The sequence below is a fragment of the Camelus bactrianus genome, chromosome 5, assembly GCF_048773025.1.
Source record: "Camelus bactrianus isolate YW-2024 breed Bactrian camel chromosome 5, ASM4877302v1, whole genome shotgun sequence".
NCBI classification, from domain to species: Eukaryota; Metazoa; Chordata; class Mammalia; order Artiodactyla; family Camelidae; genus Camelus; species Camelus bactrianus.
In genome coordinates this window covers 47822572-47842075 of record NC_133543.1, presented here as the reverse complement: position 1 = coordinate 47842075, position 19504 = coordinate 47822572, and the positions used below count along the sequence as shown (strand labels likewise).

Here is a 19504-nt window from a genome sequence, read left to right as displayed (position 1 = left end):
AGGAATTGCACTGAAAAGGCTTAGTCTTAGGATCTATTCCTAAAGGCTGTTTACACAGCGCACCACGTCCTTGGGTCTCACGTGTGAAGTGAAATGCCTACAGAGCTTCAGATTCACTAACTAATGGGCAGGCTTCTAGAGGCAAACCAGTGGTTACCTTTTATGCCGATTCTGAGGATAGGCAACTGCACAGGGAAAAGGAATAAGGAAATGTTCAGCCCTATGAGCATCCTCTACAGTTAGCACTTGTCCCCACGTACAAATGCGTAACTCACAGGACAGCTCTCCTCCTGGAACACAGGGAGACGTAGATTGAACTTTATGAATATTTTTTAAATCTAAGCACTTTTAAAAATTTTGCTAACTATTGTTAGATGCAGGAAATGGTTCTATTTTAGCTTCTGCCCAGCACTTTAAGTTCAAATCTGACCTCTAGATCAGCAATAACAGATGGTGCATTCTCCTGTGGTTTCTGGTGAACTGCTCGTAGATGGTCTGAGTCACTCCACCTGCACAGCTTATGTCTTCAGTACTTGGAACTTGTGTTTCCTTTCTAGCTGCCATGACAGGAAGACAGAACTAAATCAAGATCTCTGCCATGATAACAAATACTAGGCAGAGGAACTTTGTATATACCTCACCCACTCACTTCCTTTTTCTTTCTCTCCTTTCTACACACACACACACACACACACACACACACAAATATACAGTTGGCATAAATATAATCAAAGCCATTTCTATTCATAGGTCAAGTAGCCGGCCATGTACAAGGGAGCCAGAAAGCCTGTTTACCCCTAATAAGTATCTCTCACTAGCCTGCCCCATTAAGTGATCTTCCACTAAGGTATGATTACAATCATATCTTAGAAGCATCCGTAAGAATGAACTTTAGATAAGATAATATTTGGAAGGATATTACCAATTGTAAAACCATAACTGAGTAAAAGTGATTAGTATCCCCAGTAAATTATTCACAGAGTTAGACAGCATCCAGGCTGTGGGGAATGTTGCTCACTTAGGAATGTTTCTTAGCACAGCTTGTAGAGTTGGCTTCATTAAGGTCCCCCAGCATCTGACCCTCTCCTGCTGTTTTCGCTTCTCGTCTTGTGGTTCTTTTGCACAATCACCACCCTATTCAGACTGTCTCCTCCTTGTCCCCCTAGGGTATTTTTCCTGTTCTTACCTCTTTGCTCTTTTTCACACTGTTGCTGCAGTCTGTTATTCTGGTCTAAATCCCATCCATGTTTCAAGCCCTGCCTCCAGTCAAGGTAAGGCAAGCACGTTTAAGGAATGCTGTAGAGCTGATTACTCTCAGGGAGACAGATCTAGATAACTAAAGCTCCTTCTAGTTCTACATTGTATTTGATCTTTTTTATCCTGTCAAAAATTGATCACTGTTTGTTTCATTAGATTAGTTGGCTCTCTCCAATTAGGATGTTAATTCCTGAAAATAGGAACCATCTCCTAGACATTTTCTCTTAGCAAAACATAACACAGTGTGGGACACATTAAACAGGTAACTGTTGATCGTTTTCCTAATCTGAGTGTCAATGGAAAATGGTAATCAACTCTTCTCCATTTTTGTTGAGGAAAGGCAAGATAAGGTAGGCTTAGCTTGTATCAAATAAGATTTAGATTATATGAAATTAATTTCCTGTTAGTAAAGGATATTACACATCCATTATTATTAAAGGATATTGTGGTAACTCCTTCCTTAGAGACCATTCAAACAATCTAAATAGCGTCTGTAGTTAGTGGTAACCTTGTTGGACTCAAAGAAGAAAGATAAGCTGACTTCCCAAGGTCTCTCTTGAGAAATGTATTTATTCACACATTATTATGACATGTTCTGTGTGTGTAATATAATCCACTGCCTGTCTAATAGTTCAACAAAGAATATTTGTTATTGATATCTGTGTGTGTATGTGTAATTACTTTGGAAAAGATAGAATATTTATTCATATGGCTTAAGATTTGATTGATTGCCTTACTGGTAGTATTTTATACAGTCCTGACTACTATAATATGAAATACTCTCTTAATCAATCCTGCATGACTCTGAGAATCCCTCTCTAAATAATCTGTTTATATTTGGCAGGTAATTGCCAACGTGTTTTTTGGTGGGAATCTTTCACTGTTTTTCCACATAATCATAACAGTGATTATCATCACTGTAGCCACACTGGTGTCATTGCTGATTGATTGCCTTGGAATAGTTTTAGAGCTTAATGTAAGTACATTTGAAGATTACTCTTTCCCTTCTAAAAACCCCATTTAAAATAATGTTTATATTCAACAAAAGGTATATTTTTTTCCTTAAGAAAGGTATCACTTTCTGATGTGGAATAAAAATGTGTTTGTTATATTATAGTAAATATTTATAATGATGATATTGTGTACTTTATAGGACTGTATAATTTTAGAGCAATGGTTCTCCAGTGGGGGAAATTTTGCACCCCCCCCCCCCCCCGTCAAGAGATTTATATCCATACCCCACATTCACCTACCCTGGCCCAAGTTATTTTTCTTTAAAATGTTTTTTACTCTCTCTAGGCCATTCCCTTGTAATCCTTACTTCTACCCCCCAAATCCAGGTCCTCATCATATCACATCTGAATTAATGCTGGCATTTTGCTTCAACTAGCAGATATTTAAGTTCTGCTTCCAATTTATCACCATCTTGCTTAAAAATCTCCACTTTCCTCCCAATAAGCATAAACTCTATTGCTTCTATAATCTGCCTTCTATGGAAAATTATTTACCATTGACTTCCCAAAATCTACCCTCAGCTCTAGTCAGTCTTACTTTTGACCTATAAGTAAGCCATATTAATTCTTTCTTTTATCCTTCAGTTTATGTTTATCCTTTCCTATAATTATTATTTTCCTTTCATTTCTGTTCAAATCTTACAAAGATTTAAAGTCTAGGGCAACTGCTAACTTGTTTATTTGTTGATCAGATATATAATGAATAATTACAGTTGACCCTTGAACAACATGGGTTTGTGCTGTGCGGGTCCACTTATACACATTGTTTTCGATAACTATGTACTACATGATCCTCAGTTGGTTGAATCCACAGATATGGAAGAACTGAGTATGTGGCGGGCTGGCTATAAATTATACATGGATTTCCAACTGCTCAGAAACTCCCTAACCCCCGCGTTGTTTAAGGGTCAATTATACTATGTGCTACATAGTAGAGTCACAAGGATGGAAGTCAGAAAAGATCCATGCTTTCTTGGAGCTTACAATCTCACAAATAAACTTAAAAGTTCAGCCACCATATAGGCAATGAAGAAGACAAAGGGAAGTAGGTGGACTCCTAAAAGACATTTTTGAGAAGAGATTGCAGAATTTGGCAACAGATTTAATTGAGAGGACAAGGGGATAGAGAGACACATCAAGAACGACTTTTTGGAATTCAGCAATTCCTCTATCCAAAGAAAATGAAAACACTAATTTGAAAATATGTATGTACCCTGAAGTTCAATGCAGCATTGTTTACAGTAGCCAAGATATGAAAGCAAACTGTGTTTATCGATAGATGAATGAATAAAGAAAATATGGTATACACGTGCAGTGGAATGTTACTCAGCCACAAAAATGAAATCTTTTCATTTGCAGCAATATGGTTGGATCCAGAGAGTATTACGCTAAGTGAAATAAGTCAGACAGAGAAAGACAAAGACTGTAATATCTTAGTTATATGTGGAATCTTAAAAAAATAAAAAAAAAAAACAAGCAAAACGGAAACAGACTCATAGATACAGAGAACAAACGAGTGGTTGCCAGAGGGAAGGTGGGGAGCAGGGTGAAATAGGTCAAGGAGATTAAGAGGTACAAAGCTCCATTCATAAAATAAATAAGCCTTGTGTATGTAATATGCAGCATAAGAAATATGGTCAGTAATATTGCAGTCACTTTGTATGGGGACAGATGGTTACTAGACTTACTAAAATGATCATTTTATAAAGTATGTAAATGTCAGGTCACCTGAAACTAACATAATATTGTATGTCAACTGTGTTTCAGTTTTTAAAAGTGACCCAAAACAGAGTGACTCCTTAGTTCTGCTTTGTGGAAGCAAGATAATGATGCCATTTGGTGAAACATGAATAGAAGTGAATCTCCCACTTTATAGTCTTTAATCTTCCCTTTCAACAGTCCTCATGGAATTCTACTCAGAATCACACCACTTAGCATTTGTTAATCATGCACACAGGGAGGGCAGGCTTTTACAAATGGGATCCCAAGTTATCATTTATTCACTCCATTGAGAGTTAAGGGGTAGGTGAAGGTATTATTGTCAGGGCGCAAGATATTATTTCCTCCCAATGTCCTTTGGATTTGAAGTTCTCAACAAAGGCAGTGGGAGATTCAGTCAGGAACACACTATTGGGAATTTTCTTGCCGCAGCATATGTGGAACGTAGGGAGTAGGCAGCTTCCCCAAACCACAGAGGATAAGGGAGACATCTATTCCACCAGCAACAGATAGAAAGCTCATAGAAGGGATGGCCAATTATCAAAGGTAACATTTACCTGCCTCCTAATTTTGCATAGGTTAGTAGGGTCACTCAGAATCATTTCATGTTCCAACCTTGATCTAGGTAAATGGATAATGGCTAACTTAATGCACTAACATGATTTTTGTATTATCTTGTATCATGTATTATTTGGGCTGTCCATACACTTGCCTTCCCTACCAAAGTGCAAGTTCTTTGAAGACAGGAATGGTACCTAGCTGCCTTCTCTATCCTCTTCAGTATATAGCACAGGGCTGAGAACACAGTGTTCAAATTACCATGTGGGCAATTGCCCCTTGGGAACACAGCTGAGGAACTCTTTCTACAAATGCTACTAGACATCAGAGACATTCTTTAGTGTAGCACCAGGAAATTAAGTGTTACAAAAAATTGTTGGTGTTGATAATAATAATGGTAATCCTTTAATTATGCTGAGGAGATGATCAGCATGATTCCCAGCTCTGTTATTTCTTGTTTTGTGTAATGTCTCATTTGAGTTTGCATCTTTGTTGGAATATTGTAGGACTTTGACATGAGAGAAAATATGATTATCAGCTGCTTTACCACTCACTATTTTGATAGCCTAAAGAATTTTTTTGTTCCCTTTAAGTTAACCAAGCATACACATGTTGCTTATTTTCCAGGAATGATATGTTTTTGTAAATTTGACCATTACTCTGTCAATTGTGAATCTTCCTGACACTTGGGAAACAAAATTATAAGCACATAATCACATTAACTATTCCCTGTTACAGTTATGTTGAAAATGTTTTGTGGTTAAGATGGTATTCTGGTATTGTAGAGTAATCAAAGAAAAATATTTGGTTAATACCTGTTATAAAGTCAAGATCTGAGCTGGCTTTGGAGAACTATTTTTAAGCATTTAAAACATGATTCTAGGTCCTTAGATTCTTTTAAAACCTGGTAATATAAACATTCGTAAAATACAGGGAAGGTGCTAAATTGTCATCATCTAATAACTCAATTACACTAGTTTTAAAGCACTTTGTAGGAAGTAATAAAATCTAAGATTTCCATTCTCTTCAAGACTACCTGAGTGTGTATTTTTCCAGTCTTTTGGTATGTACAATGTCATATTCAGGTCTTTATTCAACTCCATTTTGTGTGGGCATTTGTCATATTTAATAAAGCCAGATCAAGCATCATGTCTGTCGGTAATGCAAGCCAGGTCATGCGACACTTTAGAATAACTAAAGCATGTGGTGTTTCGCTTCTGAACAATAGTGTGAGCTAACGTGTGTGGAGTATTTACTATGTGACAAGTGTTTTGCATGCATTATCTTCCTTAATCGCATTAATTTTACAGATGAAGAAACTGAGGCACAGAGTGATTAGAGTGATTAAATAGGTCACACTAGTTTTCTTTTTTTAATTGAAATTAGTTGATTTACAATGTTATGTTACTTTCAGGTATATAACTTAGTGATTCAACATTTTATAGATTATACTCCATTTAAAGTTATTACAAAATAATGGGTATATTTTGCAATGTTATACAATATACCCTTGTAGCTTACTATGTTATACATAGTAGTTTGTACCTCTTAATTCCCTACCCCTATCTTGCCCCTGCCTCTTTCCCTCTCCCCACACGGAACCACTAGTTTATCTTCTGTATCTATGACTCTGTTTCTTTTTTGTTATACCCACTGGTTTTTTTTTTTTTAGATTCCACATATAAGTGATAGCATACAGTATTTGTCTTTCTATGTTTGACTTATTTCACTAAGCATAATGCTCTATTGGTCCATCCACATTGTTACAAATGGCAGATTTCATTCTTTTTATGGCTGAGTAATATTCCATTCTCTCTCTCTGTATATACACACACCACATTTTCTTCTTTATCCATTCATCTGTTAATGGACACTTAAGTAGGTCACACTAAGTGGTAGAATCAGGATGTGAATGCAGGCTTTTGAACCCTCTAGCCCACATTTTTAATCATTATGCTAGTCTGAGGTTTCCTAAGGCTTTAAACTGTGTAAAATGTGTGTTTATTTCTCTACGCATTTTTAAGTTAAAAAAATCTATGCATTGAGTTTACCCGTAAGTGAGGTTAAGAATAATTCATAAAATATAGGCATAGACTTTAATAATGGGTTAAAATAAATACGAAGAGATGAAATCAAAAGTTTCTCATCTAAGTTCATAATTTTTAGCTAATAGCTTTTACCTTAGTTAATAATTGTAGTACTTTAGGAATTCTTTTCTATTGTGGCTTCTGAATCATGACTAAGTAGAATAAGGATATTTACAGATGAAACATGTAATAGAATCAGACCTTCAACTTGCAAAGTTAGGGAAATGCTATACTTAGCATAACTAAAATAATATAAATTATTCAGGGTTATATTAGTTATTTACTAAGAAGCCAAACCCCATTTAGAACTTAGCTTCCCTTTTATTTCATTGTTTTCATGGCTGCAGACAACAGTGACATATTTTCTAAGGCAAACACACCTTCCATTTTAAAGGATTCATTTTAGAAACAAATAAAATAAATCTAAGTTCCATTCTGAGCAATAAGAATCCAGCCCCTCAGCACTAGTGTTGCTGTTAGAAAAAAGAGGCACCTGCAGTAATTGGGCCCTATGGGTCTCTGCTTGCAGCAGTACAAAGAGAACAGATGAAGCAGCTGGTGCCTGTGGCCAGAGTAACCAGCCCAATCAGTGCCGTGTGCAGCTTGCAGGGGAAGGAAGGAAGCAGACCAGGTACCCAGCGAGAGCCCACATACAGAGTGAGCAAGCTGTGGCTTTGGCTGTCAAAGACCTCCTGAGCTAGAGTTGCTTTTTAAGGTATAGGAACACATTTCATGAGTCCAGATTGACTACAAAGTAAAAATTTTAAAGATGTATAGCATTCTTTTAGTTTTCAGCTTCCTTGCATCATTTGAGAGGTTGCTATTCAGGTAGGAGAATTCAGATACTGTTCTACTCTGTACTGCCAGTAAAAATCTTTGACACCTTCTGTTTATTTCCCTCTTGCAAACTGCAAAATATCCAGGCATCAGTAGTGTTATTATCAAGGGACAGTGCTACCCTGACTTTATAAATAAGGCTACATTTTACTGTCTTTTTAATAAACAGCTATGGTATTTATGTCCTGTCAAGAAATTTCAAAAATTACTCCAAAACCAGTGGTATATCCTTGGCAAAGCTAGATTAAACAGGTCAAATTAGTCGGACTAATTTATAGAGAATAGAGCAGATGGAACTGTTCTATCATTTTATTAATGATCTTGGATCCTAACAACAATCTCTAGCAAGACGGAGCTTTCAAATATTAGGAAAGTAACCGCTCTCTAGACAAGATACTCAACTGGACTTCTTCCAGTACAAACATCAGCTATATAGTTTTCCCACTAATTGCTACTTTCTCAACTTAAGAATTACGACGTAAACAGAACACCCAATGCTCTGCACTGCCCAGCAAGTTAGGTTTGGAAGAGTCCCAGGATGCTGACTGATGGCAGCTTCTTAGCAGCAGCTGGTGGCAGTTTTCATCCTGATAGCACTTTCACACTCCACAGGTCCAGATGACATAGCTTCACATGTTAGCTCCTGTGAAGAGAAGACACTCCCTACACACACATGCACGCACACACTCAACACACACACTTACATATATGTTTTTATTATTGTTTTCAGAATTATTTCATAGAATTAAGAGGATAATAAATATTATAAGCACAGATTGAGTTCTACAATATTTTGCATAATTTTAAAACCATTATCAATTTCAAGTGTCATGATGGAGCCTAAGGAATCCATAATTCATTGAATTCCAGCCATATGAAAATTAATCCTTTATGCACTGTGTAACTTTGTAGGTATTCGTTTGTATTCAGGTGCTGTGAATGGCAAAATTATATTGTCTATATATTTTAAACTAGTGCTTCTTAGTATTTTCTCACATTTGATCTCGGTAGAAATATTTTCCATTAAGTATGATCCCTTTTATTCTTCCCCAGATTTTTAGATGCTGCCAGGCTAGTCTGATTTAAGTGTGCCCCACCTTAATTGGTATCTCTCTGGACTTTTGCTGTTTCTATAAACAATAAGAAAGTTATATTTTTAAAATCATAATTGTATATTTCTGGCATGAGAATAGTACTTAGTATAAAACACAATAAATTTAGTATGTGATGATACTTTAAAAATCTTTCTTTTAAAACTATTTTTATATAATGTGTTCTTTTAATCATCCAATTTCAAAATCAGTTTTCTATGATTTTTCCCTGGGGACAGTCTACCAAAATAATGTGTCAAAAACCTTTCAAAGTATAGATGATTGGTGTATAAGATTTTATTATTCTATTCTTCCTACTATTCTGAGTATTTACAAACTTCTGTGATAACTTTTTAAAATATGGACAATACGTATTTTATGGAAGATTTCCTTTTAATTCTAAACCATATATTTGTTATTGTATCTGTTTTAAAAAACTTATGTTTTATGATTTAAGAAAGTATTATTTGTCATATGATTATATGTAATATACTTTGCTAATATGTTATATTTTGTTTACTATATAATTAATATTTAACATAAAAAGAAAACTATATTACCTACAATGGATTAAATTTCAACATTATTCTTTTTGCAAAGCTGCTAGTGCAGATTTGGCCTCCTCAAGGGGAAAGTCTCTTTCCCTTTGAAGTGAATAACTCATGGTCTTTTTATAATAGACAACACTACTCCCCATAATTTTCAGTCTGACATTCCCCCCTCAGGTTGGACTTATCCATAGCTAGTGTGGGGGATGGTGAATGAATCATAGTTATTTAGTTCTGCTGTCAATTTTCTAGGGTAATTAATGTGTTTAGTTTGACTTGAAAGAGGATTTAGAAATGCTTTTTCATGCTAAGTGCCCTTAGGGTTACAGTTTTCCTTCCTCATACAGCCAGGCACCTCCTTTCACAGAAACTCAAGTAAAGGAGAGAGAAGTCATAAGGCCTACATGCACCTCTCAGTAGTCCCTTTTTGTTCACAATTGATAAACAGATCTCTCTGATGTGAATGACATGGTAGATACATAGCAATTTGGAATGAAGATTATAAGGAAATAGAATGTGACTGAAAATATGGGAAATTTTAAGAGTTTGCCAGGAGTCAGTCTTACCATCTGCTTTATTTTCTATATTTTTTCTGATTATTTTTCTCTAGTCTAGTTTACTAGTATATTATTTAACTTTTCCCATTTATAAATATACCATCCAAAAGGGAAAAACCTATTCCTAAGTCTTTCTTGGAATTATTTTTCTCTCCTTCATTTGATTTAACTGAACCTATCAGACTTTTAGCATGTACAATGATAAATACATTTTGTAAATATTTTTTAAAACTGTCCAAGGAATGCTCTAAATGGTAACATTATCTTGTCTCTTGTTTTCAATACCCAGGGTGTGCTGTGTGCAGCTCCCCTGATTTTTATCATCCCATCAGCATGTTATCTGAAACTGTCTGAAGAACGGAGGACACACTCAGATAAGATTATGTCGTGTGTCATGCTTCCTATCGGTGCTGTGGTGATGATTGTTGGGTTCGTCATGGCCGTCACAAACCCTCAAGACTGCACCCACGGGCAGGAGATGTTCTACTGCTTTCCCGACAATTCCTCCCTCACAAACATCTCAGTGTCTCACTTTCAACTGACAACACAACCTCCCATTCTAAACATCAGTACCTTTCAGTGAGGTGACTGCTTTAAAAGACATGGATTTTTCGTAGACTTTTAAACTGCATAATAACATTAACACATGTTTTAGTCTCTATATTATACAGTTGTTACTGGGGCATTGGTGAAGACTTGGTTTTCTTTACTCTTTAGTCCAGTGTAAAAATTAAAAAGGCAAAGAAAATTGAATGTATTTTTATCTTAAACTGGGACAAAATAAACGCTTTAATGCACTGCACTAACTAATCTTAAATGCAGAAGGAAGAGTGAAGCCTCTGGCATTTGCTGCCGTCCTCTCAAAGCATTATTCTCTATGTAATATGTGAGCTAATATATTGTCTAAAATAAGTGGATGGTTGTGGGTTGGAATTTTGTGTATGTGTCCTTTATGAGAAAAATGTGCTTTTTGTCTTTTAAAGTCTGTGTAATCAAAGGGAAGGAAAACTCAAAGCTATTAATGAGACTAGACATCTCAGGAGCAAAGTAAGCTCTCCATTATAATTTCAGCTGCATTCCTTGTTTAGAGGGTACTGGATCCCTGGAGAAATAAGTAAACTTCTTCCCATGTTACGAAGCATGAATAATAGACTGGATGTAGAGAGTAAGGTGTGTGAGGAATCAAAACTACCTCTCAGGTTTTGATCCTGTGGGAATATGATGGTAGTGCCATTAAATATATTATAAAGCAAGGAAAAACCATAAGATGTTGTGAGGCACAAGCTCAAGAGATCAGTTATGCATCAGCTTTGCACCTGTTGAATGTGAAGTGCTGGCATGAATTATCTTCGGAAGCTGAGCTCTAGACTGGAAGCTTGCAGGAAGAATCAGGGCTACCAAAGTGGCATTCTCACTGCTCCTGGGGATCCTCGAGATTCCTGGGAGCTCTTGTTAACTAGGTTCTCCAGAAGCAGACATTAAGACAGAGTTTGGCATGGGGGCTATATATGAGGGATTATAAAGGAAGGAGGGAGAAAATGGGAGGGAGGGGGAAGCGGGATTGGGCAAGGAACACGGAACTTCAGTGCAGGCTGACAAAGCCTCTGTCAAGTCCGCAAGGAGTCTCGAGCATGCATGGCCCCTCAGATTTGTCCCAGTTCAAATGAAATAGCCAAGTTTTCATACCGCTGCCTCCATCAGTCCTTGAATGTGGGCAGCTCTTTGCAGCTGAGCAAACCCTAAAGGAACTGAGAGCTGAAGGTGGTCTGCTGGTGGCTGGGGCACCATTGCTTCTTTGTAGAGGATTCGGGAGGCACAGCTGTGTCCTCCACAGCTTGCCTCATTTTATAATGAGGATTTTTTATGTCTCTTAATGAGCTTTCATGTTTTCATATCTATGACAATTTTTTCAAAGTCACAAGAAAATTTGGAACCATCTGCGTGGCTCCCTTAAATCAAGTATCATCCAAGATTTCACTTCTCACCTTTCATTTGTATTTCAATCAAGTTGGCAATCCATAGTACTGTATTAGTTGTTGTCAAATCATGAGAAAATATCACCAGCAGAGCTAATACACATGTAATGTGTTTGTACAAATCACAGGCAAAAAAAGAAAAATAATCCCACAGGATCTGTAGAAGGATAGTTTCACAGCAGTTGGAATAAAGAAGTGGTGAGAGCTGAGTTGTCATGTGACTCCCAATAAGAAAGGCCTATTGAAAGCTCCCTTTGCAGGGCCACTCTCAGGCTTTGAGTGGTGATACTTGCTTCAACAAAACATCATCCATGCCACTAAATTAATTTAAATTCTGTTGGCTGTATAGCTTTTCTGTATTTAATCTGTAGAACTGTGGGTTTTTTATAGTCATTTAAGAATCATAAGGTTAAGTAATTCATGTCCATTTTTAGACTGATACATGTTTTGGTAAAGTAATAATAATAATTCATTATCATTTCATTCCCTCCTGGCAGAATATGAGACATTTTTGCAGCTGTCCATCCCTACATTACTCAGGACTGAGAAACACTGACCCACATAGTTGTTAGATAAAGTCATGAGAGATGAGATTTGCAAGGGTGTACAAAGAGAAGTACGTCAAGGATAACGTAATTTAGTACTTAACCTTCTATTATCTTGTACTTTTGGTATTGCTTCAGATACATTAACCTTGACTGAAGTAAGTGAAAAGCTCCTGATAGGAACTGAGTGATGCATTAAAGCCTAATAAATATTTGTTCTGTGTGTGTGTGTGTGTGTTTTCCAGACTCACTGTAGGACAAGACTACCTTCGACCTAGTTATTAGCTACAAGGATTACCAACATCTTTCAAATTATGATATAATAAATGTTAGAAACTCCCATCTGTTTTGCAAGAATACTTGTTTTTTATGTTACCAACATGCAGAACTTCAAGAACCTCCCCCATCTATTTTCTGCCTCAATTTAATAAGAGATTTCCACTGAAGCTCATTCCCTCCCTGCTACTTCTTGCCCCTGACAGAGCAATTTGAATCTTTAATCCAGTTTTTGAAATTGTCACTACATTTGACTTTATAAAGATTTTCTTAATTTACAAAAGGAGGGAAAGGAATAGTATCTTCACACGCGGATGTAAACATCTAGCCTAGCAATACATTTTCTTTAAAGATATAGATTGGATGGCATCTGTATAACTTATAAATTGGGCCCTTGTTCATGTCATGTACAATAGAATCTTTCATCTCAACCCTAACTTGAACCATCTTCAAATATCACAACAGGTAGCCTGCCTTGCATCTGACTGGCTCCAGTGGTATCAAACAATAATTGTTGCCTCTTGTTTCTCCTCAAAGGACTCAAATCCAAGTGATCCCACTAGGAAAATCCTAACCAGTCCTCTGCTGAAGACATACTGCACACATCTACCTAATTAAAGATTAATTCATTGGACAGGAACCAGCCTTCTTCTGGTTTATCTGCTGCAGTCTTCCCAGGGCAGTGGTGCTGGTCTGTTTTTCAAGAGCTGGCCACTGACAGGACCAGGTGTTGTCAGGTATTCTCAAGCATGGACCAGCCAGTGACCATGAGGTAAGGTATCCATAAATGCTTAACTGACTTTGGTGGAGGTAATTATTAGCTATAGTAATCAGATAAACTCCTTTAAGAACTTGTAATGATTCTAAGAAGTGTATAAAGGATTTGCCCGGATAACAGAGTAGACCTGCAGAGTGGACAAGAGACACCGTGAGCTAGAGAACACATAGACCGGGAGAGAAAGAAAAGAGTGCAGTCTTTCTGTAGAGCAGGGGTCCACAAACTTCAACATGTTTCAGAGTCATTGGAGAGCTTGCTTACACACAGAGTGCTGGGCCCCACCTGCAGTGTTTCTGGTTCGGTACTCTGGGTTGAGGCCGAAGAATTTGCATTTTTGTTGAAAGTCCCCAGGGGATGCGGCCGCTGTTGCTTGAAAGATCACATTTGGATAAGGATGGAGATTGGACATAAGAGAGATGCTAGATGGGGCCATCTCTTTAGAGGCTGTGCAAAAATGCAAGCGAGGTGTAGAAATGCCATGCTGGAGTTCAGGGAAGAAACTGAGTGGAGACAGGAGGGAGAGCTATTGGCATATGGAATGTACATATCCTTTGTCTCTTTGAAAAATCATTTGGCGCTTACAGAGAGGAGAGGAGAAACCAAGACAGTAAGATTAGTGAAGAGTAATGACAAGGGAGGGGAAGAGCCCTAACAAAGAAGAAAACAGAGATTACGGTCTAAAATCAACACAGCTGCAGTGGTTAAGCTGAAAGTCTGGTTTGGAACCTACAGGCATTCAGGGAAGGCTGCATGAGCTTCATAGCTCTTATGAGAAGGAAGAAAATATACCAGATCCTCAAAAGGACACCAAGTTTTCCTAGCACTAAACTCAACAAAATGTCTTACTTGGAAAACAAATCTTACTTGGAACATGAGTAAAACTGGGTTATACTTATAATAACATCATGCAGATAAAAGACTGCATGTAACTTTTTTACAGGACACTCCAATAATCATTCCACTAATGTTTGCTCATTGACAATGAAGATTATGAAAAAATTAGCTTTGGAATTTTTATGATGTTGTCCATTTATAGTCATATGCTAAATGTTCCGTTAAAAGAAAAAAAACAAAACAAAAAACAAAGGCACATACAGATTTCGCCTGTCCTTAATTCCTAACTCCTACCTGATTCTGGTCCTTACCAACTCACACCCAGACTGATGCCACGGCCTCTTACCTGACCATTCTGCCCTCAGACTGTCCTGTCTTCAAAATGATTTGTGCATCACTCCAGGAAACATCTTCTTAAACAGATGCTTTGATAACACCACTTGACTGCTCAAAAGCTTTCCATGAAACTCTTGTGCTTATAGAATAAAGTACAAACTTCCCGGCCTGTATTCAAAGCTTTTATAATATGGCCTCAGCATTCACTCTGGCCTCATCTCCCATGACTGCTGGAAGGAACCCTTTTTTCTAACATTCACAAAAGCATCGCTTTACACTAAAATTGCTCTCTGCCCCTTTTGCATTACACTTGAATTTGCGCCATTCTCTCACCTGAAATATCCAAACCCTTTTCCCCTACCTCCATCAAAATTCTCTCAATCCTTCAGTCTCCCTGTGCCATCCCTGACAAGTCTAGCTGCAAGTTAGTTCTTCCTCCTTTGGAATTCTGTAATTCTTGTAGTTATGTTATATGAAGAAACCATGTCCAGCCAACTAGACTAAAATTTCCTTGAGGACAGTGTGTTTTAAAGCCTCTTTTTACTCTTCGTAGCCCATGGCATGGTGCCTTGAATGTTGTGAACACTTAAGTATTTGAAGGAGATTGATGGTATAAAAGGGAAAATGGCTGATTGTACCAATGGCCATACATATTGTTTTACTGGATTTTTTCAGCTACAATGATTGTCATTTGGTAAAGTAGCAACTTAATGTGATACAGTCATTTATCCAATCAGCCGGTTTAGATAATTAAGTTGGGTGTCTTGTTTTGCTTTATTACCATAGAACCTTCAGAGAAATTATTTGGAATATTCTTAAAAGGACTCTTCAAGTGCATACCAATCAGCACGTATCTTTTCACTTTCGTCTGCTAAATAAAAATTTACTTATCCCTTTCTTAATTATAAGTTCCTTGAGATTTAAGACCATGTCATATATAGTTTTCTTTTTTTGCCAGTGTATGCTCATATATCTTACTCATTCAAGATCCTTGTTAAACATTTGATGACATGAATTTACCTTATTTAGATACATTTAACTAAAATTTACAATTTACCAGAAAAACTTACATTAACTCCTTCATTTACTATTATTTCTAAAGAAACAGTCAAAACTTTAAAGCACAATGTGTTTATGGTTCAGATACAATTATCACCTTGTTGAATCTCAGCAGGCAGCTCAGTAATTTGACAGAGCACTGAAAAGAAGAGGTGGTTTAGGAACACACAGGCAGCAATTTAAGAAAAACACCTCAGGCAACATATGAGTTTGCAGTTTAAAATTTGAAAGACTGAAAAATTTTATTTCCAAGGCACAGTGGCAGCTATGTATTTATCATTTTTTAATTTTGTTTTGTCAGAGGACAACAAAGCCAGTTCCAGAAAAACAAATCCAGTCCAGGCTCCTTATAATCAGGTTTGTCTCATAACAATATTGTTCTTTAATTCTTTAGGCTCTGAGAAAAAAAAAATAGTAAAACGTCTTCTAAGAAAAAAAGAAAAATTATTTTATCCCAAAACAGCACCCTTTGGATAACTTCTGACTTTTCTTACACAATTTTGCATTCTTGTAAAGTCTTAAAAAGAATTTTCTAAGTTACACTTTTTAATTGTTGTTTCTCCACGTGCAAGAGGTAGACAAACTGGAAGCTGAGTAATACGACCTTGAGTTTTATGTGCTGAATGTTTCAAAGCATTTCAAAATGAATTTAGATTTGTTTTAAACACTGCAAGAATAATCAGGGAAGGAAATGTAAACATTTAGGAAAATAGGGCTTAGAAAACTCTTGGGTTTTGTAGAAGAGGCTACTTGATTGCACACAGTGGAAGATGCTTCCTGTTCTAGAAGACAATCTGAATTTTCAAAGTAGACATTTTAAACAAGGGATTAAGAAATTTTAAAATATTAGCTTCTTTTGGGTGGAAATTTTCTTGGAACAAATGCTTTTAAATGTGTAACCTAAATGCCAGCTGGGGACTCCTCACCCCCAAGTGAACTGGTTAAACTTGATCTTAAACCCCATTCCGCACTCAGGAGCCTACTCCACAATTTCAGCAGATTAGTCTGGCTTACTTTCTCACGCTTCTCTATGCCACTAAAAGCCAGTGTTCTTTTGCTCTGTGTCTGAAAAACTCCAAAATACTCCAGATGTGAAATACAATCCCTTCATCAATTTCCATCAAAATCTATTCACATCAAGCAGTGAGTGTATTTTGTATTGTTGTTGCATCTTCTGCAGATTTAGAGTACTTAGAAGGAAGCGTTGACCAATCATTAGGTTTCGCCTTCTAAACTCCTCCTTTATTCCTTATTTTTCATCTCTTTCTCCAGATGAACAAGCATCTGTCTCCCTCTGACATCCCCAGTGAGGTGCCAGCACCTCCAGGCCTCTAGAAGACCCCTCCTTATGCCACTTTACCCCATACTTGTCACTGTATTTTTTTCAACACTAATAACATTCTCTTCCTAGGAAGAATTCAGGTGAAAGCTGTCAGCATATTCATATTTTTCCATTTCCTTACAAATATGTACTCTGCCATTTATATTATGAATTATACTTCTGGTGACTTCACATTCCATAAAAAGAGAAGACCAGAAGACTTCTGCCTTGCATAAAATGAAAATTTGGGTTCATGGCTTCAAATAGGAACTATTCCATCCAAATGGGTTACAGAAACTTGACCAGTTCTGCTGTGGTTTCCCAACATAGCGAACACACGTAGCTTACAGTTGTGTTCCCGTGGGCCCCTAATGTGTATTTCTAGCCATTGTAGTTATCACCTGTACTGTTCTCCAAGCAACAGATGGGTGTCTACCTACTTCCTTTGCACGTTGGATAAAACTGGCCTTTTGAAATAGCTTAGAGCAGGTCCAGCTGTAGTGGGTGGGTAATCATCTGCTTTATAAGGGAGGAGAGTCTGAAAAGTCTCTCTACTCATTTTCTCAAATATCTTGTGTAAATGATACTATGGTATTAGATATATTGTTGATTAATCTACATTAATTATAATAGAGACATCCCTTAACACTGGGGCATTAACTAGAGGATCCAGATAAACAATTAGAAAGTGTAGCTCTAAGAGGATGAGAATGTTGCTCTCTGCAGTTCTCTCTGCCTCCCTAAATTCCAGCAGCACTTCAAGATTTTGCCCAAATACTTCCTCCTCTTATAACTGAGCAGGCCTCCCCCATATCCTCTGCTGTAGCCCCTCTCTGAAGTGCCCAGACAATAGTATCTCATACATACTTCCTTAGTTTTTCAGGTGTTAAAAACCACCACAAAATCTAAGAAATTAACTATTTGATGATTGTGAGCAAGTAACCCCCAGAACTTCTGGCTCCTAAGTATTGATAACCGATCAGAGAATTGTGCACAGCTGATCATGTACCCTGGGCTGCCCCTCCCTCATTTGGTCTTTAAAAAGGATCAGCTGAAACCGCCTAGGGGCATTCAGGGTTTTCTTGAATATGAGCCGCTCCCCACCCTCAACCCCGCTGTTCCTTACTCGGCCTTGCAGTAATTCTTTCTCTGCTCCAAACTGTGGCGTTTAGGTTTGTTTGGCCTCACTGTGTGTAAGGCATGTGAACTTGCATTTGGTAACAAGCACAGGAGTCTGTGCCTATGGCAGGTCAACTCTGGCCAGAGGCATCCCCTTCCCTGGGTCCCAGCAGCTGCAGGAGCTCACTTTGCTCCCGTGAACTGGGAGGGACTCTCCCCAACAGGCATGGCTGCCCCGTGGCCGGAGGCTGTTGGAGCCCAGAAACATTGGGAGTTGTGGTCCCCATTCGGTGTCGCCTCGAGGTGAGTCCCTCCAGCTCAGCGCAGGCTGGGAATTCCCTCCACTCCATGTGGGCTCAATCCCACCGGGAGGTGAACCACTCTGGTTCCATTCTCTTTCGAGAGCTGGGCCCGTTTGTTTGGAGGCATGTCTGGGAGTGGAAGTGGCATTTTAGACTACACCTCCTCTGATTGTCTGTGCAACCATAGCTTATTTATTGTTTGTGTTTTTGTGTGTGTCACATAGGAGGTGAACCACTCTGGCTTGAGCAGGATGGGGAAATTATACGCACTTCACCTGGGCTCATTCCCTTTCAGGGAGTGAGTCCTTCTGGGCTCATTGGGAGCCACTCTGGGTCTGCTGTCTTTCAGGAGCCATGCTGCTCTGGAGGTCTCCATCTGGTAGTGTTGTTTGTGTGTGTGTGCTTTGGCTAGTTGAGAGGTCTTTGGTGAGTAACGGGGCTGATGTGTGAAGACACCAGCGTGTCCTTCCCTATTGCACTGCCTTATGCCTTTGGTTGGGATTTTCCCTTTTAGGACTAGCCTTGGTCATTCATTCAGCTTCATCTCTGATGGGGCATTGGTTGGGGTTCTCCCCTTTTGGATTGATGGGGCATTGGTTGTGTCGACTGAAATAAACGTGCGGCCTAAAAGTTAAGAGTTATGTTTTATTTGGCGGGAGGACTCGAGCCAGGATGACAGCCTCTCAGATCGCCCTGAGGGACTGCTCCGAAGAGGTAGGGGAGGAGCTAGGATATATAGGAGCTTTACAACAAAGACCAGGAACAATAAAAGATTACTTGCTATCTAAAGAAAACCAGGCATCTCAAGTTAAAGAATTTAGTGCTTTTCTATGTATGGGAGGAAGCAAACATTTGGGCCCACTGAATTCATTCCTTTGACAAGCACCTAGCTATCTAGGGCCAGTATCCTGTCCTTTCTTTTTCTGAGTCCGCTTAGAGTGCACCATTGTGAGTGGCTGCAGAGGCTGGAGTGCAGGCCTGTCCCCACTGGGGGGTGGCAGCAGCTGCTGATGACTTGGTTTCAGCATTCTTTGTTTACTGATATGTTTGCAGTATTTTCACTCACATTGCAGTATTTTCGTTCACAGTTGGAAATCTCTCTTTTGGGCTGGGGAACTGGGACCCTGAGAGATCATTTTTGAATTTTTATTTGCTTGATATTTGATAACATCGACCTTGAATAATTCATAGTCCCCCTACGGTATATTTTGCAAAACTGGGAGATCTTCAGCTATGCTCCTATAAATGAAAGAAAATATTTTTTATTGCAATGCTGTGTGAGCTCAATACT

At 38.1% G+C, this 19504-nt stretch overlaps 1 protein-coding gene across 1 annotated transcript in view; it reads left to right on the top strand.

Moving 5' to 3' along the window:
* Positions 1-13060, top strand: part of SLC38A11 (solute carrier family 38 member 11) — a 50133-nt gene extending 37073 nt beyond the window's left edge. Inside the window, exons 11-12 of the mRNA XM_074363220.1 lie at positions 2102-2233; positions 9957-13060. Of these exons, the coding sequence (XP_074219321.1) occupies positions 2102-2233; positions 9957-10250 (426 nt within the window). The 3' untranslated portion in view covers positions 10251-13060. The remainder of the gene's footprint in view (positions 1-2101; positions 2234-9956) is intronic.
* The last annotated feature ends 6444 nt before the right edge of the window (positions 13061-19504 follow it).